Source organism: Natrix helvetica (assembly GCF_964273705.1).
Source record: "Natrix helvetica genome assembly, chromosome: 13".
Lineage (NCBI taxonomy): Eukaryota > Metazoa > Chordata > Lepidosauria > Squamata > Natricidae > Natrix > Natrix helvetica.
This window is the reverse complement of record NC_138557.1, coordinates 8594848-8622302: the sequence shown is the minus strand read 5'-3', so window position 1 is coordinate 8622302 and position 27455 is coordinate 8594848. Positions and strand designations below refer to the sequence as shown.

General features: G+C 44.0%; 1 protein-coding gene across 5 annotated transcripts in view; it reads left to right on the top strand.

The window, feature by feature from the left end:
- The window catches only part of LOC309398729 (ankyrin repeat and fibronectin type-III domain-containing protein 1-like), a 284451-nt gene that overhangs the window by 207055 nt on the left and 49941 nt on the right, over positions 1 to 27455 (top strand). For 3 of the 5 annotated variants that reach the window (XM_081965880.1, XM_081965881.1, XM_081965882.1), the window contains one exon: positions 9074 to 9202. The exons of the other annotated variants lie outside the window; for them this stretch is intronic. In XM_081965880.1, the coding sequence (XP_081822006.1) occupies positions 9074 to 9202 (129 nt within the window). The remainder of the gene's footprint in view (positions 1 to 9073; positions 9203 to 27455) is intronic. 5 annotated transcript variants of the gene reach the window in all.

Here is a 27455-nt window from a genome sequence, read left to right as displayed (position 1 = left end):
GTCTCTCCTGGATACCGCAATACTCACGTCTGGATACCGTCGTCTGGCTAAGAGCAACCGAACGCAGAACTGGAGGCAAATTTGCTGTCGCTGCTACGATTGGTATCGACTTGCAAATAAACGAACGGCGTGGCGCGTTGCCATGTTGAGCTGTTTTCCTAAAAGATGCACCCTGTGGGGTTTTTCAGCTGCTGGGTATGTGTGGCAGGCAGGCAGTGAGAGGCACGGAAGTTCATGCCTTGCACTAACTAAGCCATGGTTTGCTTATCTACAGGGAGAAGCCACAGTTGGCTGTGCTTTACAGACATCGCTGTGGGGGGGGGGAGAAGCAAGCCAGCCACGTTCTCCCCTCGTTGCCTTATGCGAGTCCAGTCGTACATCTCTGTACGAGTGGCAGTGATCTCCAGAGAGAGAGAGAGAGCAAAGTTCTCTGCTCTTCCTTTGAATGGCACTGATCGGTTGGGGGGGGGGGTTCTTTATTGTGTGTGGGGGGGATGTATCTGAAATGCATACCCTGATCTTGGAGGATGGTTTTCTTTTGGGAGGGGGGGGGAGGTAAACATCACAACGGAATGTTATGACAAAAAAACCGAAAAGTAGCAAGATGCTCAGTTTTGCAAGTCTTAAAAATTTGCTTTTAAAAAAAACAAACAAACCAACAAAACCCAGCTATTTCTCATGCGTAGAGTTTCTACTTGCTGCGTGTGATCACCGAGCTGGCTGCAAGTGCAAAAAACCCTGTCATTGGCTCCCCCCCCCCCCCGAAACAAAATTAAGAGAATAACGAGTCTCCCAAGATGCCCTTCCGGTGAAGATAAAGCAAAGAAATGCACTTGCATAGAGGCTTCCCTACATTTCTGAAGGCCAAGTGAGAGAAAGGGAGCCGGTAATAGTATCTATAACAGGGACTACTAGTTTGGAACAGTTTTGGTCCTTATGACACCCGTCTGGTAAACTAGTAGGATTTTTTTCTTTCACTATGGACATGTATACGTTTGAACTAGGCTGTGATGTTTCTCTGTGTCATAGATATGGGGGCGGGGAGGTAGGGGTATATGCATAATGGTTATCTTTTGATAGCTGAATGCAATGGAATTTTGTTTTAATGTATGCTGATTAGTATACATTTAAAGTGACAATAAAGTAATCTATTCCTATTCCTATCCTATCCTATACAATCCTATCCTATTCCTATCCTAACTTACCCTATCCTATCCCTATCCCTATTCCTACTCTATTCTATTCTTATTTCTATCCCATCCCATTATTCTATTCTATTCTATTCTATTCCATTCCATTCTATTCTATTCTATTCTTATTTCTATCTCATCCCATCCCATTCTATTCTATTCTATTCTATTCTTATTTCTATCCCATCCCATCCTATCCTATTCCATTCCATTCCATTCTAATTTCTATCCCATGCCATGCCATTCCATTCGTATTTGTATCCCATCCCATTATTTTATTCTATTCTTCCATTCCATTCCACTCCATTTTATTCTGTTTTATTCTATTCTATTCTTATTTCTATCCCATCCCATCCCATCCCATTCCATTCCATTCTATTCTATTCTATTCTATTCTATTCTATTCTATTCTATTCTATTCTATTCTTATTTCTATCCCATCCCATCCTATTCCATTCCATTCCATTCTTATTTCTATCCCATGCCATTCCATTCCATTCGTATTTGTATCCCATCCCATTACTCTATTCTATTCTATTCTATTTCATTCTATTCTATTCTTATTTCTATCCCATCCCATCCCATTCTATTCTATTCTTATTTCTATCCCATCCCATCCTATTCCATTCCATTCTAATTTCTATCCCATGCCATGCCATGCCATGCCATTCTTATTTGTACTCCATCCCATCCATGTGTCATAGGGCTGATGGATCATGAGTAGCATAGAAATCTCTTGAAAAAGCCACATTTCTGCACCACGCCACAGCCACATTGGAATTGCAGCTTGCCATTTGGATCACAAGGTGCACCATCTTTCCTTCCCTCCCGGGCGTATCTCCCACAGGGATGTCTCCTCATAGTGTGGACCGATGGTCAGATGGAAGGGCCCAGTCACACTTGGCCACCGATCAGGGGAACTTGGAGACAGAAAACATATTTGGAGAGGATCTTCAGAAGATGCAGGTGATCAGTCTGAGAAAGGTTTAAGTTTCCTCCCTCAGCATCCTCCCAGTATAGATCCATGTAGTCTGGACTCAGCCCTGACTTTTTGTAACAAAAGGGTATTGCAAGTTGAAGGGAAGCTTCACAAAAAGATATCTAAGCTAAACAAAGGAAGTTCAAATACATTCCAGGAGAAGGCAGTGGCAAAATACTTTGGTTTGGTTGCTCGGATAATTACATTGTGTTGTCTTCCTTTTCTATATTGCATTGACTCTTTATTTATAAGCCACCCAGAAATCTCAAGACGTCAGAAAACCTCAACATTTGTTTAAATAAACAAAAGCATGAAATCCCAAAATGTTTTTTTTTTCAAAAAGTTTTATTGGTTTTTTTTTTAAACATTTATGCGGAAAAGGGTAAGTGGAATGGTTACAAATTTTGGCAGTTGCAAGTATGGCAGACGCCCCCTCCCTCCAAACTCCTAGGTTACATCTAAATTGATTGAAAATTATTTTTTCTAGAATTAATATGCTGAATTTTTATGACTATGTATTAAGGTTTGATATTTAAATCCCAAAATGTTTTGAGTTCAATTCAAACTTCCTTCTTCCTTCTCCTTCCTTCTGTCCCCTGCTTCTCCTCTCTTCTCCTCTTCTTGCCTCCAGAAGTTGTAGATGTTCCAATATTGGACGTTTTTAAGAAGGATTGGGGTAACCATTTGTCTGAAGTGGTATAGGGCAGAGATGCCTAACCTTTTTGTTGTTGGGCGCCAAAAATGTGAGAGCGTGCATGCATGTGCCGGCACTGATAATGTAAAGCATGCCCCAACATGCTGATGCGCTCACAAGCCCCCTCTCCTGTGCGGCCTACTGCTCGCCTCTAAGCTGAGCTTGGTATTTCCTCTGGGGGACGCCGTTTTCACCCTCCCCAAGCTCCAGGAAAGCCTCCGGAGCCTGGGGAGGGTGAAAAATGGGCTCAACCACAAACTCACAACAGGCAAACTCTTGGTCCTGACAAAAAAAAAACTGTTATTAATTGACTGTGAATTCTGCTCATTCACATCCAGCAAAGTCTTTCAAGGGAGGATTTACGGTCACAGACCTTATCTGGCTTGGAGAGCTGCCAGGCTGATCTCTGCAAAGCTTGGCAAGGAGTCTTGGAGAGTCACGAACCAATTAAGTGAACTAATGTTCTCCTGCAAACTCCACTCCCCTTTCGCTCCTCTTTTATTTCCTCTGGGAGGGGCCATTCATCGTCCACCTGTGGCCTTACTCCCAAGTCGACCCCTGTTCTTTAGCTGTTCCCTTCGTCTGACAACTCTGTGCATGCACACACTGGGAACAGGCTCCAGCTGTTCGTCTGCCTCACTGATGTCTGACTCTGAAGGCAGCTGAATACTGGCATACGGCCCTGGCCCTGTCTCTGCCTCCGACACAGAGCCCTCATCAGAGCCTTCCCCAGACTCCAGGACTGCCCCATCTTCCTCCCCAACCTCCTCACTGTCCGAATCTGCTGCCAGCTCCACTGGCCGCTGGTGGGCCACAACAGATTGAGCCAAGAGAGAAGACTGAAAATTCCACAGGAAACAGAATCGGTACATATTGAAACCATCTTATAAATGTTTCTTCGTGTATGAGTGCGAGTTCAAGACGTTAGTCTTATTGTGACACGGGATGATGATAGCTCAACAATCAAAAGTAAATGAAGTAAATAGAAATGCTCAGCAAATAAACAAACTCTCAGTTCCTGGATCTTCTAGGTTCCCCCTGTAGCCAACTATTTTGCAATGAATAAACTAACCCAAGGATCGGTTTTGCAGTGTGCGTGCTCTAAATTTGAGATTTATGTCAGCATTTTTAATTACAGATTAGGGTCTAGAGGAAACATGGCTTATTTAAATCCATTTTCTAAAAACGTACTGACTACTTCCTGAAATTGATTACTTCGGATTAGCACAGCCTCCTGGGAAAGGTCTCATTTTCTGGAAATGTACTTTTCTGTTATAGACAGTAAAACAGCTCTTATGGTTAGTTCATAATATAGTGAATTGGTTATTTAATTTTAAAGTTAGTTAAAAATAGAGATAAAAATATAATTAAATATCTGGGTTGGTTCCTATCATCATTTCAGAAGCCTCGGTTATTAGCATCTCACCCACAATAGTTGCATGGAAAATAGAAGAGGATCAATAGAGGAGAAATATTTGTCAGGGTTGAACTGTGAGGTCCTTGGTGGTTTTCTGGCAGACGTTTCATTACCTAACTAGGTAAGATCAGCAGTGCTGGAAGGGAATGGGGTTTGTGGAGTGATGAGAATGGGAAGAGAATGGGAGGGGGGAAAGGAGGAGGAAGAGGAAGAAGAGGAGGAAGAAGAGGCCTGTGTGATTTTTGGTGCTCTCTGAGCTTGGTTGTTTTCTTACAGATGTTTCATTACCTAACTAGGTAACATCAGCAGTGCTAGAAGGGAATGGGGTTTGTGGAATGATGAGAATGGGAGGGGGAAAGGAGGAGGAAGAGGACACGGAGGAAGAGGAAGAAGAGGATGGTGTGATTTTTGGTGCTCTCTGAACTTGGTGGTTTTCAAACAGGCCATTTTATTACCCAACTAGATAACATCACCAGTGCAGCACGGATGTTGTTAACTAGCTTGGTAATGAGATGTCTGCAAGAAAACCTCCAAGCTCAGAGAGCACTAAGGACCCAATAATAGAATAGGAGTGTTTATTTCCCCCCCGCCTTTCTCCCATGAGTTTCTGGAAATTGTAGAAGTAGCATCTTCTCTTTGGGCCAAGGAGAACTCAAAGAAATATGCTGCAGGCCCTGTGCCATCCTAGCAAATTGGGTCCACTTAAAATAACACGAGGAGTCCTTTGCAAAGAGGACGGTGGGAACGTACTGAGGCTGCTTCACTGAGACAAAGAATCCTCAGAAGTCTAGGACCAGTCCAAGCCAAATCAAACCAGACACCGCTCAGTAAAATAAATTAATCAAACACTCGCGGGGAGATCAAAGGAACTTCTTGGAAGCGGCTGCCCAACACATTTCTGCATGTTTTAGCACCCCGGATTCTCTTCCCTTCGGCCCTTTGGTGAAAAAGGGGTTCCCTGTTATATAGCCTCTTAAGCCTCTCCCTCTTGAGAGCCCTCCGTGGTAGCAAGTTGGTGGCTTTGCAGAGCAACTTCAAGTTAAGTCACGCAAAGTGCCACAAAGCAAACCTCATTCATCAAAGGGAAACACGTCTTTGCCACAAATACCAAATACTTTGCAAAGCTTAAGGTGAGCTCCGAATTAGGCTGAGGAGAGAGCTATCCCGCCCTCAGCCCATACGTCCAGTTTTGGTCCCCCACGCTAGAAAGAAAATTTTATTTTATTTTATTTATGTTATGTTATTTCTCAACAAGGAAACAATTATGAAAACACGTGAAAGAAATGGCACAAATAAACGGATATAAATAAGCAAACCATAGCCATAAACACATAAAAAGAATAGATATAAATGGGACAGTAGGACAGGGACGGTAGGCACTCTGCTGCGCTTATGCACGCCTCCTTAGGAATCTCTTAAGATGTTGAGACTCTAGAAAGAGTGCAGAGAAGAGCAAGCAAAAAGATTAGGGGACTGGAGGTTAAAACGTACTATGAATGGTTGCAGGAAGGGAAGGATCAGGGGAGACAGGATAGCAGCCTTCCAATATTTGAGGGGCTGCCACAGAGAGGAAAGGGGTCAAGCTGTTTTCCAAAGCACCTGAAGGCCAGATAAGGAAGAATGGATGGAAACTGACCAAGGAGAGATTCAACCTGGAAATAAGGAGGAATTTCCTGACAGTGAGAACAACCAACCAAAGGAACAGAAGTTGCTTTCAGAAGTTGTGGGAGCTTCATCACTGGAAGCTTTCAAGAAAAGACTCGACTGCCATCTGTCAGAAACGGTGTAGGTCAGCGGTCACCAATTGGTGGTTTGTGGACCACTTGTGGTCCGTGAGAAAATTTTTGGTGGTCTGCAGAAAAAAATATTTGCATTTTTTATATCGCACTAAATCAGGGGTTCTCAAATTACAGCCCAATATGTGCAAAGGGACCCTTGTGTTGCTGCAGAGAGTCTCCCCCTTTGGGGTCTTTTTGTGTGGGTCAGGGGGCAGAAATTCCGACTTGGGGTCTGCTTCAGCCTTCTGGTGGGGGGCTTTGGGTGAAGGCTGGAGGGAAGTGCCGCTGGTGGTGAAGAGCCACAGGGCCTCGTTCCAGTGGGACTGCATTATGGCCTGGAACTGGCTGACCATCTCAGCCCTCTGAGCCTCCAGGCGCTGGCACCTGGCCTTGCACTCCTGCAGATCTTCCCTCTGCTTGGAAAGCCTATGCTCCTAGTCCTCAGTGAGGTGCTTCTGCTGTTGGATCTCCTTCTCAGCCAGATCCAATTTGAACTGAGCTGTTTTGCCAACTCTTTGTCATAGTGGCTGCTTAGCTCCAACAACTGCTTCCTGTTGGGGCCCTAAGGAGCCCAGGCAGGAGGCGAGGAGTGGTTGGGAGGGGAGGGGCTAGTAGAGGCTGGCGAGGCGCTCCTCGATGTGAGTGACATCAAGTTGGCTATGCCCACCTAGTCACGTGACCACCTAGCCACGCCCACTCAACCGGTCATTGGGGAGATCATATTCATGAGGTCTGAAAGGTTGGTGACCTCTGATGTAGGTTCTCGTGCTTGGGCGGGGGGTTGGACTAGATGACTTACGAGGTCCCTCCCAACTCTGTTAATCTCTTAGATACTTACAGATCAAAAATGCAGACAAGAACTCCCTTCTCTATAATTGCTTTGAAGTTTCTTGAACTTGCCAAGAAAAGCATTCCCTTTCTCCAACCCATCCCTCCGATTGTGGCTGTTGTGAGGGTTGAGGCTGGTGAGATGGAAACCAAGATAGCTAGAGATAGCAGTTACGAAAGCCACGCTTTTCAAGACCTTCAAAGGTCCATTAATTTAGTAACGGTAGGAAGGAGAAAACTTTGAGAAACCCCGTGAAAAACCACAGTGAAATTTACACTCTTGTGGGCAACCGACTGTTGTGTGTGAGGCTTCATAAGACGGGTCAAAAGAAAATAAGACCCTGTCTTATTTTCTGAGAAACACCGCACTTGCAGAAATGTGATACCTGGGCTTTCGTAAGGTATTGCAACGGGGGAATTTAATGGCCCGAATAGGATTCGGAGGGTAGGGAATGTCTCTTACTGCATATAATGAGATGCATAATTGTTGCTAAGCAAACACTTCCCACTGCTCGCATTTTCTTTGGAATTATTTCATTACCTCCTTGCAAAAAATGGCAGAGAATGCTTTGAAACACCTAAGCCTGAACGGCAAACAATAAGAGCCGTTCTCTCCCTTGTATTATGGAACGATCGCAGATATACCTGGAATAATAACTCAGTAACAAAAGCACAGGAATGAAAAATGCCGAAGTTTGGCTGAACCTGTCAGTTGTTTGGTGTTTGTTTTATCGTTGCAAAGAGAGAGAAAGGGAGGCCGAATCGTATTTAGCTTAGTGAAATAAGACCTTGGAGCACAGAGACTTAGATAAGTCTATGCAAATGGAGAGATGCAAATAAAAATTTGTGCACAGAAGGATTTTCAATTTTCTTGTGCTTTATTGTTTTGAGGGAGGGAAGCATGCTTTCACCCTGGACATTTTATGGCCTCTGGGCTGCATCCAGGCCTTTGGTTCTCCCCCTCTGGCCTGCAGGAGGTCGATCGGAAATTAGAAATCAAATGCCAATAAGTGTATGCCATAGCAATAGCACTTAGACTTGTATACCGCTTTACGGTGCTTTTACAGCTTTCTCTAAGGGGTTTACAGAGTCAGCCTGTTTCCCTTAACAATCTGGGTCCTCATTTTACCCACCTCGGAAGGACGGGAGACCGAGTCGACCTTTGGTGCATATGCTCTCAGTGTACATAAAAAGAAAAAAAAATACATTCATTAAGAATCATAAGATAAAAGACTTAGTGATAGTCATAGGTTACTAATAAGCAATCAAATCATACTAGGAAACAAATAAAACTATATAAATCATAGAGATACAAGCAACAAGGTTACAGTCGTAAGTGGGAGGAGATAGGGAATAGGAAGGATGAGAAGAATAATCGCAATACAGTCTTAGTAAATAGTTTGACAGTGTTGTTGGAATTAGTTGTTTAGCAGAGTGATGGCATTCGGGGGGAAAACTGTCCTTGTGTCTAGTTGTTCTGGTGTGCAGTGCCCTATAGCGTAATTTTGAGAGTAGGAAACAATTTATGTCCAGGATGCGAGGGATCTGTAGATATTTTCACAGCCCCCTTTTTGACTCGTGCAGTGTGCAGGTCCTCCATGGAAGGCAGGTTGGTAGCCATTGTTTTTTCTGCAGTTCTGATTATCCTCCGAAGTCCGTGTCTGTCTTGTTGGGTTGCAGAGCCAAACCAGACAGTTATGGAGGTGCAGAAGAAAGACTCAATAATTCCTCTGTAGAACTGGATCAGCAGCTCCTTGGGCAGTTTGAGCTTCCTGAGTTGGCACAGAAAGAACATTCTTTGTTGTGTTTTGTTGATGACGTTTTTGATGTTTGGTGTCCATTTTAAGTCTTGAGATATGATGGAACCTAGAAACTTGAAGGTCTCTACTGTTGATACTGTTTTGTCTAGTACTGTAAAAGGCGGTAGTATAGGAGGGTTTTCTCCTAAAATCTACCACTTATTTACGGTCTTTAGTATATTTAGTTCAAGATTCTTCCGGTTGCAACCTAAAGCTAGTTGTTCAACCTTCCATCTGTATCTATCACCCTTGGTTGGTTTCTTTAATGCTCATTCTACCTCCTTCACAATCACAATCCCTTGACCCCTGGCTCTTTGCCATGCCTTCTGGTGTTCCTGATGCTTTGATGGAGTTAACGCCTCTCCTTTCCCCTCCCTCCCTTTCCCAGGTCTGAGAGCAGCCTTTCTAAGTTCACACACCGGTTGTCAGTTAAACAGAAGCAGGAGAAGAGGAGGATAGCTGAGAATGACTTGGCTGACCTGCCGGCCTTCCGTCCCAGGTCTCTGAGCACTGAATGGTAAGAGACGCAGGGCGGGGAGAAGGAGCTCCACTGGACGCTGTTTGCTTGGCAAGAGTCTTCTTCGGCAAACGTTTCTCTCAGAAGAGAGACATTGAGTCGAGAAAGCTAGAACAATTAATCAGTGCAAGGGCTTCGCCTTCAGAAGTGGTGGGTGCTCCATCAATAGCGTATTTAAGAGACTGGATGGCCATTCATTCATTTATTGAATTTATATTGCTGCCTATTCGCACACGGTGACTCAAAGTGGCTTAGAAAATATAAAACCTCATATTAAAAACAATAAAACTAATAAAAGTTTATAATTATATAATACATTAAAATAATAAAATCGCCCTGCATCCCCTGTTCCGGTGACAGCACCACGTGCGAGGCATTTAATGGGCCCCATCCCGCTCTGGGTTCCCCAGGCCCGCTGGCAGAACCAGGTCTTCAGCACCTTCTGGAAGAATGTTAGAGTAGGGGTCATTCTAATCTCTGGCGATTGATGTTCCAGAGAGAGGGAGCAACCACAGAGAAGGCCCTTCTTCTCCATTGAGGTGGAGATAGCATCCAGGCATGGGTTGATCTTGGCCACTCTTGATTAGACTGAGTCTGTTCCTTTAAACTTGTTTTATAGGAGGCTTTATAGGAGCCTGGGGAGGGCGAAAACAGCCTTCCCCCCCCCATGGAGGCAGTCCAGAGGCTTCAGGGACCTTCAGGAGGCTTTCCTGGAGCCTCTGGAGGGCTTAAAACAACCCTACGAAACGGGAAGTCCATTCCCGTTGGGTTGGATTAGAAGTCCTCTAAGGCCCCTCACAATTCCGTTATTCTGTTAAAGAAGCTCAAGGGCTTCTTTTCTGATGGAAGTCCGTGAGGGGTAAACTCCACCGCATTCCATCCTTTGATTCTATCTCTCCCAAACCTTCTAGCTTGGATTCTGAGGGTCAGCAGTTATCTCAGCTAAGGCAGGACCTCGGGGAGTTGAGGGCCAGGAGCTCAGGTGAGCCTTTTCAAAACAGTCGGCTCCCTGGCTACTTTCCTACCCCTGATCCTTTGGAGGGTCACCGAACAGGCGAAGGGGAGATGGATATCTACATGCATGTGCCAGAACTGATTATGTTTGGGAGTAGATGCATATCTGCCCTTCTTCACATGTTTTCCCAGAGGGTGGGGAACTCTGCTCCTTCCCCGAGGCCAGCCACCGAACCAGGAGTCGTGAGTCGATCCGTTCCCCCCCTTCTTCCTGAACCTTAATCAGAAACACACAAAATAAGAACCGATTCTCAGGATGAACGAAGCCAAGAGCTTGATCTTTCTCTTCAGCCTGTCGCTTCATCCTGCCCCCGGCATGTGGATTTTCTGAATCGCTCCTCGCCAGCGCTAGCTTGGCGCACCTCTGCTTTGTCCAAACTCAGAAGGTTTGTGATGGCATGCCAAATTGCAATTTGTACTTGTGACAAATTGTTCAGAGGAGGCATTTGCTGTCTTTGAAAGAGTCGGGCCAGGCTGTCCAAGGAAGCAGCTGGTGATGGACCAAAAAAAAAAAACCCTCAACCCCAAGCCCCTGTCTTGGTGCAATCAAGATTCAGAAGCTGTTACTGCAGGCTTATTGTCTTGGGAGAGCACTCGGGCAGAGAAACGAGGGACCTCTTGCACATTTCGGCCACGCCTCTTGGCCATGTGCACATTTTAAAGCATTTGTATTTAAAGCACTCTGGGATTTGCCAACTTCAACAAGCTGAGAGAACGGGTCTGTAACTTTTCCAGTCGGCAGGAAGAAGAGGGTGAGAGGCAGGTCCTGTGAACGGCGGCAGCAGCGGCGGCAATAGTCATGGCCGCATGTTTTCAACAACATTTTTTTGTCAATTACAATGCTTGGTGTGAAACAAAATTTTATACCGATTTTTAATCGAAAATTAGGGGGTGCGCGTTATACACGTGTGCGCGTTATACTCGAATAAATACGGTACTTGCATCTGTATGCTTTTAAACTGCTAGGTGGGCAGGAGCTGGAGCAAGGACTCATGCTGTTGCGCAGAGCTCGGCTCTCGAACCTGGGCTGTCAGCTTCCCAAGCTCAGCGTCTTTAACCACTGAGCCATCGCGCTTCCCTCTTACATTCATATCCCTTCTCATTTTGCGCAACCTCTAAAAGAATAAAAACCTCCCAACCTTTCGCCAAGTCCTTAATTTCCTCCATCCCTTGTAGATCATTGGCTGAAAAAAGACACAAAGAAACACGGGATGTTATGACATTTAAACATCTATAGCCGAGATTAGAAGAACATTAAATATGTGTCTACTCAATTTGGCAATGGCCGTGCTTTTATTACTATATTTAGCTTGTTTTTTGGTTATGTAGAAAAATGGTCAAATCCATTAAAGGATGTTTGAGGAAGTTGGGGGGACAAAAATTACTTAGATGGCATATAAGCGAGTATAGGATCACTGCCGTTTTATGGAATATTAATTCTGTAAATGAGCTGGTAACTTTATTCAGGGGAAGAATGCTTCGTACCAATACATCTTTGACAGTGAGAAGAACACGGGCAATTACACCCCTAATTGGATTAATTTGTTATAATGTACATATTAAATTGGAAGAGCGCATTTTGATAGTCGTACAAGGAAGGGAAAAGACAGTCGTGTGTACGCTAGCCAGATGGCAAATCTGTATAACGTGTAAACATTATCTCGAAATTCAAAGAAGAGTAGGAGAGGAAAATATTATTTGGAAATCTTCTGCAAGCTCGCCAGCGTCTTCCAGATTATTGTGCTGGCCTGTGAATTCGTGTCTTATTTATTTTATATCTGTCTGTGCCACTACAATCCAAGGAGGACTCTTGCCAGCTTGGACAGAAGAGAAAGAAGTTAAAACATCCACATATAAATAAAATAACCATCAAAACAATTCCGAAGTTTCGAAACAAACGTTTTCAAAGAGAAGCATTTTAAGAATAAAAGAAGGTAAATAAAATAAGAGAGGGCTTGTTTACATCAAAGGAAAAAACCTCCGAAGCAGAGGTGCCTGGCCCGGATATCGATAAAGCTTTTTTTATTCACGTTGGAAGAAATTAAGAAGGCTAACTTGCATCAAATCGTGCCAGCCCAAATATTTCCTCAATCCACTGATTTATTCAGGTATTCCCTCATTTGTAATTTCAATTTGCCCCCCATGCAAATGAATCTCGGCGGCATACGAAAGGTTAAAATGGAAAAGAGGAGAAGGACAAGAAGGAAACAAACCAAATAATTTCAAAGTTACACGGGTTCCTGCAGCTTCCTGGCCCAGCGCCTGTGAGAACAGCCAGTCCTTTAAAACTCTCGTAAAAGAGAACAAGGTTGGTGCCACATGGACCTTGGGATGCTCTTAAGTGGAAATGCCAGATGGTGAGAAGGCACATCTTTTAGGATAGGATAGGATAGGATAGGATTGAATTGAATTCTCTATTGGCCAAGTATGATTGGACACACAAGGAATTTGCCTTTGGTGCAGATGCTCTCAGTGTACATAAAAAGACAAGTTACATTCATCACGAATCATAAGATACAGCACTTAATGATAGTCAAATAAGCAATCAGGAAGCAATATCAATATCAATCGTAAGGATACAAGCAACAAAGTTACAGTCCTGCAGTCATAAGTGGGAGGTGATGGATGATAGGAACAACGAGAAGACTAATCGTAATAGTAATGCAGCCTTAGTGAATAGTTTGTCAGCCACATCTATTCATCTCTGCCCCCTGCCTTCTATCCCTAGAGCTAGGTTGGGACTTTGTTAGCAGCAGTGGCTCTTCTGTCCCAAGGATCAGCCCATGGATTTCCACTGCTCTCCTCTCCTCTGCCGTCTGTGCAGGCACTGGACTCAGGATTTCCTCTTCCTCATCAGCCACCTCCAGATCTGGGGGCTGTTGACTCTCCATCTGAGGGCTGACGGATGGCCCAGGCTTCGCCTCTCTCTATCTTTCTCTCTCTGCCAACTCCTTGGAGCTCTCATGTTGTCTTGATGCTGACCCACGCCTCCTCCTCCTCTGATTTGGCTGCTTGGAAGGGCCAGAGATATTCGATACTCAGCGTCCAACAATTTATGCATGCCACCTTTGCTCTTCATATTAAAATGCTGGGTTATGTTTACCCACATGGCAGAATAAAACAGATGAATTTTGTTGTTAAATCTACCATTTTTTGCGGGGGGGGGGGGCTGAATTTAGATGCACAAAGTTGTTGGGTTTTGTGTGTTTTGCAGATGTCATAAATACATGCCAGTCAGTGGTGGTATTTAAATTTTTTTACTACCGGTTCTGTGGGTGTGGCTTGGTGGGCATGGCAGGGGAAGACTACTGCAAAATCCCCATTTCCCCCCGATCAGCTGGGACTCGGGAGGCAGAGAATAGATGGGGGCACGGCTGTTGAGAGGTGGTATTTGTTGGTTCGCCGAACTACTCAAAATTTCTGCTACCAGTTCTCCAGAACTGGTCAGAACCTGCTGAATACCCACCTCTGATGCCAGTTGCCAGATGCCCGAATTTCGATCACATGACTGCAGGGACGCTGGAATGGTTTCAAATGCAAGCCACTATTTCCAGTGCTGTTGTAACTTTGAACATTCATTAAAACGAACGGTTGTAATTCCAGGACTTCTTGTAATTACAGCTAGCACAACATCTCTTCCCCGCCCCACACAAAACCTGGTCCCCGTTGTTGTTGCTTTTTTAATTCTGTAGGCAAACCTATAAACCCTGGATCCAGCATCTGCAGTCTGGTTCTAGAGGTAGACCCAGAATTTCGTTTTCAATAATTTGGTACACCAAATGTTTGCGAAGCTTTCCACGTCACGCGGGAACTTGCGGCTCTGAATATGAAATGGATTATTTTCAAGCACCCTGGAAGTCCGGGATATTGTTGAGTCTGGAGCTCACTCCATTACGCAGCGCTAGGGATTCGAACCATCAAACTCCCGACCTTTCTGATTGACAAGCTCAGCGTCTTAGCCACTGAGCCGCAAATACACTTTTTAAAAAGTAAAATAAAAATATGGCATATACTCTAAACTGGCCAGCGTCTCAACCTCACAATCTTTCCATTCCAATGCCCGGTGAAAACGGATCATTAATGGATATTTATCCCTCCTGGGATCCAGTCTCTTGATTTATTTAGCCAGCCTAGCAGACATTTAAGAAATCTTTAAAAGTGAGGGAAAGAAGTTTTTCTCGCTCTTAACTTCAAGCTTCTCCAATCGTGCAGCCGTCTGTTGAATTCCTTTTGGGGGTTTTTTTCCTTTTTCTTTAAATGGGAAAGTGGCAGGAGAGGCTTGACATGGTTGAGGAAAGACTTATTCCATTCATATGATATTTACTAAAATAAGCCCTTCACTATTGGCCCTTTCTTAGGTTTCTGGCTTTTCCAAAGACTGGTGCTACAAAGTCCCCACTGTTAGGGACTTCTAAATGTACTCTTCCTTCTTAAACCGTTGGGTCTCTCAACTTTCTTTCTTTTTTTAAAAAAAGTTTTTTTTTAATTTTTTCCAAAATATCAATGTGTGAACAGTGTGGCACCTGGGTGTCATAATTCTAATACATACAAAAATAATAGCATTAGTCATAGTTATTAGACTTCCAGTGTTGGGGCATTCACAACTTCTGGAGGCAACTTCTGTTCCACTGATTAATTGTTCTAACTGTCAGGAAATTTCTCTTCAGTTCTAAGTTGCTTCCCTCCTTGATTAGTTTCCACCCATTGCTTCTTGTCCTGCCTTCAGGTGCCTTGGAAAATAGTTTGACTCCCTCTTCTTTGTGGCAACCCCTGAGATATTGGAAGACTGCTATCATATCTCCCCTAGTCCTTTTCATCAAACTAGACATACCCAGTTCCTGCAACCGTTCTTCATCTGTTTTAGCCTCCAGTCCCCTAATCCTCTTTGTTGCTCTTCTCTGCACTCTTTCCAGAGTCTCCACATCTTTTCAACATCGTGGCGACCAAAACTGAATGCAGGATTCCAAGTGTGGCCTTACCACTAACACTTCATGTGATCTTGATTCTATCTATCTATTACTTTCAACCAGCTTATATGTTTCTAATAGTAATACATATTTATATAAAGTTGCAATCTGTCACTATTCAATTATTCCATGTTTTCTCTTACTATTGCTCTTATGTGATTATATAAAAGTGTATACACTAATATTCCCCTTTTCTCTTATTTCTGTCTCTTATTCTAACTTTTAATCATGTCATATGGGCCAGATGTATATATGCATACTTCTTTTTTTCCCTCTTTTAAAAAAGAAAGAGGAAGATATATGTTACAATTAAATATGTATATTGAAAAGGAATGATAAATACCATCAATATAAGATGGAGCTCGTTCAGAGGCTGAAATACACCAAGCAAATGAGATGAAGAGTGGGAAGTAGAGGAGAGAGGCAAGGGAAGAAGAGAGGGGTAGGAGAGAGAGCAAGGGGGAGGAGGAGGAGGAGGAGAGAAAGAAGGAGTGGAAAGGGGAGAGAGGAGAAGGAGAGAGGAAGGGGAAGTAGAGAGGAGAAGGACAGCAGAGAGAAGAAAGAAGGTAGGGAGGAGGAAGCGAGAGGGGGAAGAAAGTGATGGATAAGGTACAAATATGATGTATGGAGAGCAGAAGAGCTCATAATTGTTTTAGGGACTTGATTGTAAGATGAATTGATGTAAACAGTTAATAATATAATATGATGTTGGTTATGTAATAGTATATATGTTATGAAAATGAAAAAATAAAAACGTATATATATACTTTTATATATATATATAAGGAGGAGAGCCTGTGGCTTAGTGGCTAATGCATCAGCCTAATATGTAATACAGCTCAGGTTCAAATCCCAGTAAGGGTATGGCTAGCTGATGAGAGCTAAATAGCTTGAAATAGATCTATACTAGTCTCCCTTTATTTATTTATCAGCACAAATACAACACACACACACATAAAATCATATCATATGGGGACGTGGTGGCTCAGTGGCTAAGACGCTGAGCTTGTTGATCAGAAGGTTGGCAGTTCAGCGGTTTGAATCCCTAGCGCCACGTAACGGACAGTGGTGGGTTGCACTTACCGTCACTACTGGTTTGGTGATCGCGTGTGCGCGCGTTCCATTTGTGCATGCGCCTGACTCACATTGCGCCCGCGGGCGCAATCCATCGCCCCTGCGAGCGCAATCCATCGCCCCTGCGAGCGCAATCCATCGCCCCTGCGAGCGCAATCCATCGCCCCTGCGAGCGCAATCCATCGCCCCTGCGACAACCAGATGATTGTCGGGGCTATCGCCGGTGCCATCCTTCTTTGAATTTAGTTTGAAAGCTAATATATGATCCAGGTAAAAATGGACTGCATGCAATGATTCTTTTTTATTTAATGTTTTTATTTTATTTTTATACAAGCAATCCATTTTCCATTAACCAGTGTGTCATCTGGGTACAAATATTTTGTGCCAACATGAAAGTATACAATCTTGTTCATTATTTAATCTCATCTTAGCTTCATTTCCAATACTTTTAAGTATCTAATATTATAACAATCCCATTGTAATTTATTTAACTCTATTAGTTATATTAACTATTAATACATTTTCTATACTTTAGATAACTTCTTAGCAAAGAGATCCCTACAGAGGAGAATGCGATTAGGAGAATAGTAGAAAGTGCAGAAATGAACTGATTGACACTGGCTGTCAAAGAGAAAGAACAAACGGATTATTATACAATTTGGGAATCTTTTTACCGGTGATTAGAGAATAGACATAAGAATTAACAGCAATTTTAGTGATTCTTATTTCTTTAGAAAACAGTTTGGACAGGTAAACCTAAATGTGAAAAAGGAGGTGTGGGGGGAATGGGGTCAGATCTAACTTTGCTCTTTCTATTTGTGAAAAGCTCAAATTAGGAGATTAAAATCAGTTTTAAAATACATGGTGATTCTGAGTTTGTTGGTTTGGAAACTGGGTTTTCCCCCCCACAATTATTACATTGGGCTGACTTAGTACTGATGCAACCGCTTTTAAAATTGTTGCACAAGTTAAATTAGGATTTATATACGGATTTCTTAGGATAGTTTATTTAAGCTCATGCCTCTATTTGGAGACAAATGCCGCGCTGCCTCTGAAATTTCACAGTTCTTAGACTGCGCAAGAATCTGTTGAGTCTCCTAACTTCGTTACCTTCCTGGGCAAAGTTTTATGAAATTGTCGTGAGCTATTGACATGAATTTTGAAAGCGTGGCGTTTCAGTGATCTATTGGGGGGACCAGGGGGAAGGTCAGCTAAAAAGGATTGTGCAGTGGATTTCTTCTGAGCTTAAAACGAGGTTCATGCAATAGAACATTTCGACTTGCCTACAGCGAAAATGTTTCATGAAGATTGGATGCAGTCGCCTTGATCCTGCAGAAGCAATTGGGAAATTGGAACCTTTATTAACACAGTCTGTTCTTGTCCTGTTATTGCCGCACGTTGGGTCAAATCTACAAAACTGTTAACATCCCTTAGGTCTATCGTTGCTGTGCACAGGTAGTCCTTGGCTTGGAACAGGTTTTTTAGTGACTGTTTGAACTGGGAAAAAAATCAGGTCATTCAAATTCCCACATTCAAAGGCATTGGAGGAATTGCCAAATCAAACCTAGAGAAGGAGGACAGTCCTATGAAGACTCCTGTTCTTGAGTTGCTTCTCCAAATAGAGTAGAGCATCACCCCACTTTATAATTCAGGAAATTACTGCATGGTGGACTATACTCATATGAGGTACAAACAACCTGCAGAATAACAGAATAACGGAATGGAAGAGACCTTGGAGATCATCTAGTCCAGTGGCAACTTGAAGATGTCTGGACTTCAGTGAATGCTGGCTGGGAAATTCTGGGAGTTGAAGTCCGGACATCTTCAAGTTGCCAAGGTTGAGAAACACTGATCTAGTCCAACCCCCTGCTCAAGCAGGAAACCCCATAACATTCCAAACAAATGGTTGTCCAAACTCTTCTTAAAATCCTCCAGGATTGGAGCATTCACAGCTTCGGCAGGCAAACTCTTCCACTGCTTAATTGTTCTCACTGTCAGGAAAGTTCTCCTTAGTTCTAGTTCTTGTTCTAGTTTTAGTTATCTAGTTTTTGTTCTTAGGTTCTCCTTACTTTCTCCCTCCCTCCCTCCTTTCCTTTCCCTTTTTCCCTCCCTCCCTTCCTTTCTTTCTTTCCCTCTCTCCTTTTATTCTTTCCCTCCCTCCCTCCTGTCTTCCCAGAATAACAGAGTTGGAAGGAAATGGAGGATTTATAATCCAATCCCTTGCTGAAGCAGGAGACCCCATACAATTTAAGACAGGTGGCCCTTTCTTTCTTTCTTTCTTTCTTTCTTTCTTTCTTTCTTTCTTCCTTCCTTCCTTCCTTCCTTCCTTCCTTCCTTCCTTCCTTCCTTCCTTCCTTCCTCTTCAAACGGCTGCAAGTCTCTCCAACAGGATGGGAGGAAGGACTTCTTAACCAATATCTTCCACCTGGAGGCCACCTACACACCCCTCCTGAAATACAGTCCTCTCTCTCCAGGACAGAGGGACACGAGCAGATGATAAATAAGAGTCAGGGGAAGCATTTCTTCCACAAGAGTGAGAATGCACTGCCCAACGGCAAAAAAAAGGAAGTGTAATTTAGCACACTCTTCCCAGAGGTTCCATAAATCTAGCCTTGAGAATTCACATAATTCAAATAATGTGCCCCTTCCATGACAGTTCTCATAATTGCTTCCTTAGCTCAAAGTATCAGAGTGGCCCAAAGTATCTTCCCGCAGTCACTAAAGGGCTTTCCTAACCCTTTAGCGGTTGAGGAATATTTTTAGTGTAGCTTGTATAGAATGAACTCTTAAAAATTGCCTACACAGTTGTTTGCACGAGAACAGTAGGGAGAACATCATCTTCCTGTATGTTTCGGAGTAATCATCTTTGTCTATTTTTTTGAGATCACTCTGCCTTGAATAGAATAGAATAACAGAGTTGGAAAGGACCTTGGAGGTCTTCTAGTCCAACCCCTTGCTTAGGCAGGAAACCCTACACCACTTCAGACAAATGATTGTCCAACATCTTCTTAACAATTTCCAGTGTTGGAGCATTCACAACTTCTAGAGGCAAATTGTTCCACTGATTCATTGTTCTGACTGTCAAGACATTTCTTCTTAGCTCTAAGTTGCTTCTCTTCTTAATTAGTTCCAACCCATTGCTTCTTTTCCTGTCTTCAGGTGCTTTGGAGAATAGCTTGACTCCCTCTTCTTTGTGGCAGCCCCCGAAGTATTGGACGACTGCTATCATGTCCTTCTTTTCATAAGACTAGACATAACCAATTCCTGCAACCGTTCTTCATATGTTTTATCCTCCAGTCCCCTAATCATCTTGGTTGCTCTTCTCTGCACTCTTTCTACAATCTCAACCTCTTTTTTACATCGTGGCAATCAAAACTGGGTGCAGTATTCCAAGTGTGGCCTTACCAAGGCCTTATAAAATGGTATTAACCCTTCACATGATCTTGATTCTATCCCTCTATTTATGCAGCCTAGAACTGTGTTGGCTTTTTTGGCAGCTGCTGCACACGGCTGGCTCATAATAAGACCATGTCTTATTTTCTATTGACCCTTGAAATAAGCACTTGGCCTTATTTTCGGGGAGGTCTTATTATTTTTGAGGTGCAGGAGGCGGCGAACGTGGTCACCTCATGGCTGCTGCTGTGTTGCCGTATTTTCGGGGAGGGTTTATTTTTTCGGGAGGGTATATTTTAGTGCATGCACGGAAAAGCTCGATTGGGCTTATTATCCGGAGAGGTTTTATTTTGGGGGAAACGGGGTAAGTGATTGTCCACTAGGACTCCAAGATCCCTCTTAGAGTCTTGTGTGAAATATTATTTCTTATAGCACCACAGATCCTACAGGATTCTTCCCTCTGTGGATAATTGTTCTTTTATGCAACTGACAAGCCCTTTGTATGATCAACAGGGCTACTAGGAAATGTAAATAAATCAATAAATCATATAACATACCAGAAAACCCTCTGCCCCTTTGTGCTAATGTCCCAGAGGTATTTTTTTTTATATCATAGTCCTCAATGTCTTCAACTATGAGTTTCCATATTGCCCAATTCAAGATGAGAAGACCGTTTTAGTGATATCTAAACATTTTAAGGCAGTAAAGTGATTGCTGCGCCAAAAATCCATATGATTATTATATTTATAACAAGTCTAGCCCCTCCCCCCACTCATTAGCAGGACTGACGACTCATTAACTAACTAATCTGCCCTAGATGAGACGTTTTCTTGGCTAATGGAAAATGATACGAATAATAATAATCAAAAACACAGAAATTGTAATGAGGATAAGAATAGAAAAAGAACAAAAAGAAAAGTTAGATAAGGAAATAGCTGCCCTATAAATACTCCTAATAGCAGCATTGAGACGAGTGGAGCATATAATAATATGAATTAGAAAAAGGCTATCCAAAGAGATATAATTGAAAACCACAATACACTCTGGATTTCAACATGGCTGTCACCACAAACTCCACAAATGTCACACTTGGCCAACTAAAGTATTCAATTCAATTCAACTTGCTGCACATTTGAAGGCGGTATTAAACATCTTGTCCCAACGTACAAGAGTACCCCACAGAAAGGACAATGGAATCAGAAGAGATGAGGTCTCAATCAACGTGAGCCTCAGCTTTTATAGCACCCAACTCAGAATAACGGAATCACGGAATTGGAAGGGACCTTGGAGATCATCTATTCCAACCCCCCACTCAAGCAGGAAACCTTATGACATTCCAAACAAATGGTTCTCCAAACTCTTCTTAAAAACTTCCAGGGATGGACCACCCACAAGGCAAGCTGTTCCACTGGTTAACTGTTCTTACAGTCAGGAAATTTCTTCTTAGTTTTAGGTTGCTTCTCTTCTTGATTAGTTTCCACCCATTGCTTCTTCTTCTACCCTCAGGTGCTTTGGAGAATAGTTTGACTCCCTCTTCTTTGTGGCAGCCCTCAGAGATATTGGAAGACTGCTATCATGTCTCCCCTAATCCTTTTTTCTATTAAACTAGACATACCCAGTTCCTGCAACCGTTCTTCATCTGTTTTAGCCTCCAGTCCCCTAATCCTCTTTGTTGCTCTTCTCTGCATTCTTCCTAGAGTCTCAGCATCTCTTGTTATATTGTGGTGACCAAACACAACTCAACCAAACTCAGCCAAGTCTTCCTGTGTTCCAACAATCCTGTTTAGGAACCATGTTAGCAAGTGTGCAGAAACAGGATTTGATGTTTGTTTAGCCTTTTTCTGGCAAGCTCGGCAAACTGTCACAGACAACAAGGATGGCGTCAAAGCTCAAATCCACACAATTCATTCAACAAGTACAGATACCATTACTTCATAAGACGGAGAGACTCCAAGAGAATTGAGGGAGGGGGGGAATGGAGATGGAAAACCGAGAGAGGGTGGAGGGGCTTGAGGAACAAAGGGCACGTTTCACCAGGGGACAAGCAGAGGAACAAAAGCATCCCATAAATCATGCGAAGCCGTTGAAATGCCTGAGCAAATGACCTCGTGGCTTGGCCATTGTTTCTGAGCGAGGCCTTAATGCACCCCCCGTTTCCCTCGCCAAAATAATGTGCCTTTGGTTTCCGTTCAGTTCGCTCCTTCGTGCTGGGGAGGCCATGCCAAATTGGACTTCATCTTTAAAGTCCTGCTGAGGAGACCAAAAGACGGAGACACTCTGCACCAAGAGGGGTTCAAGGGTTGGCAAGGCCGCCCAATCGATAGGACATCCCGTTCCTAGTTAAGGAGAAATGGGATGTAGCTGACAGGCCTGTGAGGACATTCAATTCAGAATAGAGCTGGGAGGGACCTTAGAGGTCTTCTGGTCAGACCGTCTGCTCAAGCAGAAGCCCCTCTACCATTTCGAACAAGTGACTGTCCAGTCTTTCCTTTAAAAACCTCCAGCGATGAAGCACCCACAACTTCTGAGGACAAGACATCCCACTGGTTACCATATTTTTGGGAGTATAAGACGCACCTTTTTCCCTCAAAAAAAAGAGGCTGAAAATCTGGGTGCGTCTTATACACTGAATACAGCATTTTCTGCCTCTCGAAGACTCGCCCCCTTCACCAAAATGGCCGTGCATAGCCTTTAGGAGCCTTGCAGAGTGCTCCTGGGGGCTGGGGAGGGCAGAAAAAACAGGCCGTTTTTTGCTCAATTTTGCCTCCCCAGCCCCCAGGAGCATTCTATAAGCTGCCTAAAGGCTATGCATACCCTTTTTTTGACAAAAAACGGGCTTTCTTTGCTCAGTTTTGCCCCCTCCCCCAGGAGCACTCTACAATGCTCCTAAAGGCTATTCATGCCTTTTTTTGACAAAAAAAAAACCAGACTTTTTTTTGTTTTGCAAAAAAACCAGGCCCGTTTTCATGAAAAACGGACCATTTTTTGCTTGTTTTTGGCCCCCCACCCCACCCCCAGGAGCACTCTGCAAGCCTCCTAAGGGCTATTCATGCCTCTCTTTTTTTGAAAAAAAAAACCGGCCTTTTGGGGGAGGTCTGCAGGGTGCAAAAACTTCTTTTTTAAATGTGCCTCTTCAAAATCTTGGGTCTTTATACTCCGAAAAATACAGTAATTGTCCTCGCTATTGGGATGTTTTTTCTCCTCAATTCCAGGTTGCTTCTTTCCTTGGTTCGTTTCCATCCATCGTTTCTTTGATTCGTTTCCATCCCTTGTTTGTCCCTCAAGTGAGGTCCTTTCTTGGACCTTTCAGGGTCCAGCTCTCCGGGGTCCTCCTGCGTTAGAAGCACAGCCAGTTCTATCTTTTCTCTTTTTTTTGCAAACTCCATGCTTAGAGCTGGTTGACTCTCTGTCATCGGAGGCAGTCAACCTTTTCGTTGCGGAGTGGACGTCCTTCCCTTGGGGCGCCTCTTCTGCCGAGGATGTTCTGCCCTCCTTCGGAACCGGATGTCCTTCGTTTCATACGTGAGAAAGCCTCAGGCATTTACTGTTGTCTGCAGCGCCGTGTTTATGAGAGTTTCAGTGCACGGCTTTGTAGTCTGATCTATACGGCCCTGAAAGAACGAAGAAGGGGCGAGCCAAACAGCTTTCCTTGCCAGCCCCAGTGATGCGTCTTCAGAAAAGCACTTCGGAGGAGTCCAAACTTCAGTCCGTCGGGGCAGGCAAGGAGGGTGGGGGGGAGCAATTGAAATACACTCAGTCTCGGCAGCTTAAGAATGCTTCTCTTCCTTCCCGTATTGTAATCTGTCCCTAAGCTGCTGTGCCGTGCTTCAGTTTGTAAGGACATTTGCTTGTGGTTACCTTGGCGGGCGAGCGAGTGGCCCTCGTACATGATCTCATGTTGTGAGCTGCGGAAGCAAAATCATCCCACATTCCATCACCGATCCGACGAGTCTCTTCTGTCTTCCGAAGTCGTTTGGCAGCCCAACTCATCAAATTGTCGGGTCGGCCTTCTCTGTCCCTCCAATTGTTTCTTTCGTAGAAGAGAATATTTGTGGATCGAGGCTGAACTGTGGGGTCCTTGTGGCTCTCTGAGCTTGGTGGCTTTCTTGCAGACGTTTCATTACCCAACTAGGCAGCGTCGTCAGTGTTCATGCTGATGATTGTCCCAAAGGTGCTTTTTCAAGAGGCAACTGGACTCTCATTAGCGCATTAGCAAACTAGCTGACATCATCAGTGCTGGAAGGGAGTGGGGAGTGGGACCACAACAGCCTCCTGACCAGCAATCTGAACCCAGATAAGCAGAGATTAATGTCTCCAATCAAGGAACTTTGTTGATATTAGTTGCAAAGTCGTGTCCGACCCATCGCGACCCCATGGACAACGTTCCTCCAGGCCTTCCTGTCCTCTATCATCCTCTGGAGTCCATTGAAGCTCACGCTGACTGCTTCGGTGTCTCCATCCAGCCACCTCATTCTCTGTCATCCCCTTCTTCTTTTGCCCTCAGTCGTTCCCACCATGAGGCTCTTCTCCGGGGAGTCCTTCCTGGCCAAAATATTTGAGCTTCCTCTTCAGGATCTGGCCTTCTAAAGAGCAGTCAGGGTGGATCTCCTCTAGGACTTGGAGTCCAAGGGACTTGCAGGAGTCTTCTTCAGCACCAGAGTTCAAATCAAGGCACTACCAACCCAATAAACATCAAGGCTCCACCAAGAATACTCCTAGCAACATTGATAAGGCAAGCCACTGGTATATAATAAGAGAGCAAACCCAGTTCCCTTCCAGCATTGATGGTGTTACCTAGTTGGGTAAACAAATGTCTGAATGAAAATAACCAAGCTCAGAGAGCACCGAGGACCCCCCCTGTCTCTCTCATAGTGCAAAATGTAAGAAGCTTCACCTGGTGTCCTACTTTCCCAATTAATAGAAAGGGATAACGTCATTCTTGCATGTTCTTCACCTCAGTCCCTTGTTCTCATTTTTTGCCCCATTTTGCCGCTTAGCTCTCTTGATTTCTGATGTTTAATAAACAAACAGACATCTATCTTTATATTTTTGCTAGCCAAATGAAGTGGGCTTACGGGCTCTGATCTGTATACCAGAATTGACTGGAAATGTGTCGGGTGCAAACAAAACTGGAAATTATCCGCAGTAATTTTCCAACCCAAGCGGCCAAAGAGCAATAAAAAAAAATATGACTGATGAGAGCACGGTGGACAATTTGTGTCCCATAACTCTGAGGCATTTGAAATCTTGGCCAAACCGAAGCATTATGTTTTGACACAACGGTACTAAATTTAACATGAAGAAAACAGAAGTAAAAACCAAGGAACAGCTTGGAACATTTTTTGAGTTCAATGGCTGATGCCCATACTTTCTAAATCAACGACAGAGAGGTCAGCCCTACAAGGTAGAATAGATCTAGAAATAGACTCCGTGTAGGCCTAAAACTATTTTTTTTTATATTAGAAAGGCGAGAGTAGCACAATCTTACAAATCTGAAAGCTCTTCCTTTCTTCCGTCTTTCATCTTTATGAAAATGGAGGCGCCTCCCGCCTTAAGTGTTTTCATAAATGTCTCTCTTCGTGTGGCCTTAAGCCATGTTTATCTGTTTGCTGCCATGGTAATGGATTTTTCCCTCTCTTTGTCAAAGCCATCTTTTCCTCAAAGACAGATCTGGCGAGTTTCCCTCTTAAGGGGATTTCTTACAGTGGGGCAAGGCTCCTGATAAGATCCCTGCTTTGGACAGCTCACTGTCTGATCTCCCCCTGATGACGTCGCTTGCTAGAGATCACGTCTTCCTCTGAAGTCACGGGAAATTCATTTGAGAAGGCAATCTAAAGCACATCCCATATTCAAGCAATATATGGTTATTGCTTCCTATACAGTGCAGACAGGCCCCAGATAAGGGGAAGGAAGGGAGGGAGGGAGGGAGGGAGGAAGGAAGGAAGGAAGGAAGGAAGGAAGGAAGGAAGGAAGGAAGGAAGGAAGGAAGGAAGGAAGGGCCACTTGTCTCAAATTGTGTAGGGTCTCCTGCTTGAGCAGGGGATTGGACTAGAACACCTCCAGTCCCTTCCAACTCTGTTATTCTGGGAAGAAAGGAAGAAGGGAGGGAGGGAGAGAAAGAAAGAAAGAAAGGAGGGAGGAAGGAAGGAGACAGAAGGCAAGCGGAAGGAAGGAAGAGGTGGAAGTGAGGGAGGGACAGAGGAAGGAAGATAGGTGGGAGGGAGGAAGATAGGGAGGAAGGGAAGGAGGAAGGAAGATAGGTGGAAGTGAAGGAGGGACAGAGGAAGGAAGATAGGTGGGAGGGAGGGAGGAAGATAGGGAGGAAGAGAAGGAGGAAGGAAGATAGGTGGAAGTGAGAGAGGGACAGAGGAAGGAAGGAAGATAGGTGGGAGGGAGGGAGGAAGGGAAGGAGGAAGGAAGATAGGGAGGGAGGGGGGAAAGAAGATAGGTGGAAGGGAGGAAGGGAAGGGGAAAGGAAGATAAGGGAGGGGGAGGGACAGAGGAAGGAAGGAAGGAAGGAAGGAAGGAAGGAAGGAAGGAAGGCTGAATATTTGTTAGAAGTATTGAGTATGTGGTACAATCTATTTTAAGAGATCACCCAGAAGGTCCTTAGCTTCTCTTACTCAACACACTTCAGTGATTAAGACTTCTCTATGTTTAACAATGCAGATTGATTGTACCTCATATGAGTGTAGTCCACCATGCAGTGATTTCCTGAATTACCAAATGGGGTGATACTCTGCTCTATTTGGAGGAGCAATCCAAGAACAGGCGCCTTCACAGGACTGTCCCACCTCTCTAGGTTCGATCTGGCAATTCCTCCAACACATTTGAATGTGGGCCGAATGTGGGAATTTGAATGACCTAAGAATTCCATACTTCTAAAGCTGTTTCCCCAGTGAAGCGAACAATATTGAACAGAAATTATACTGCAAGAAACCTAAGTAAATAATGCTACTTAGCGATGAGGCAAAAGCTTTTCCAGGTCCATATGCACCACTTCAGAATTGAATCACATAATAATAACAAGAGTTGGAACAGATCGTGGAGGTCATCTAGTCCAACCCCCTCTATCTCTACCAATGATGGCTAACCTTTTGGGCCGAAAGTGAAAGTGCACGCGCGCACATACCCATAATGCAATGCTCACTTGACAAACCCCCCACCCCCCCGTGTGCCCCCCCATGCATGCCCACAGGACCCCCTGCTGAGCTGGGAAACGGCTCGAGTGCCCACAGAGAGGGGCTCTGATTGCAGCCTGTGGCACAGATGCCATAGGTTTGCCATCACGGGTCTATACCATTTTAGACAAATGGATGTCCAGTCTCTTCTTGAAAGCCTCCAGTGATGAAGCACCCACAACTTCTGGAGGCAAGTTGTTCCACTGGCTGATTGTTCCCGCTGTCAAGAATTTTCTCCTTAGTTCTAGGTTGCTTCTCTCTTTGCTTCTCGTTCTGCCTTCTGGTGCTTTGGAAAATAGTTTTTACCCCCCCCCTCCATCTTTGTGGCAACCCCCTCAATTGCTTTAACGCAGGTCATTCAGAGTCGTTCCTGTGCCTCAAAAGCCCAATCCTATTTTTTGTGGTGTAGGGGGTTCCCCCCCACCCCCAAATCAGAAAATATACCCATTTTACATAACGTTCTTTGGAATTCAAAGCAACTGTAGTGTGAAAGGATGTAAATTAATCTGGATTAATTAACAGTGTCGAAGGGCGTAATTGTATATAGGAGACACACAGATTCTATTTCTCAAGCTTAAGTTTGAGATCCTGTTGATGTCTGCATTCAGTGCTTCTCAAAACCCC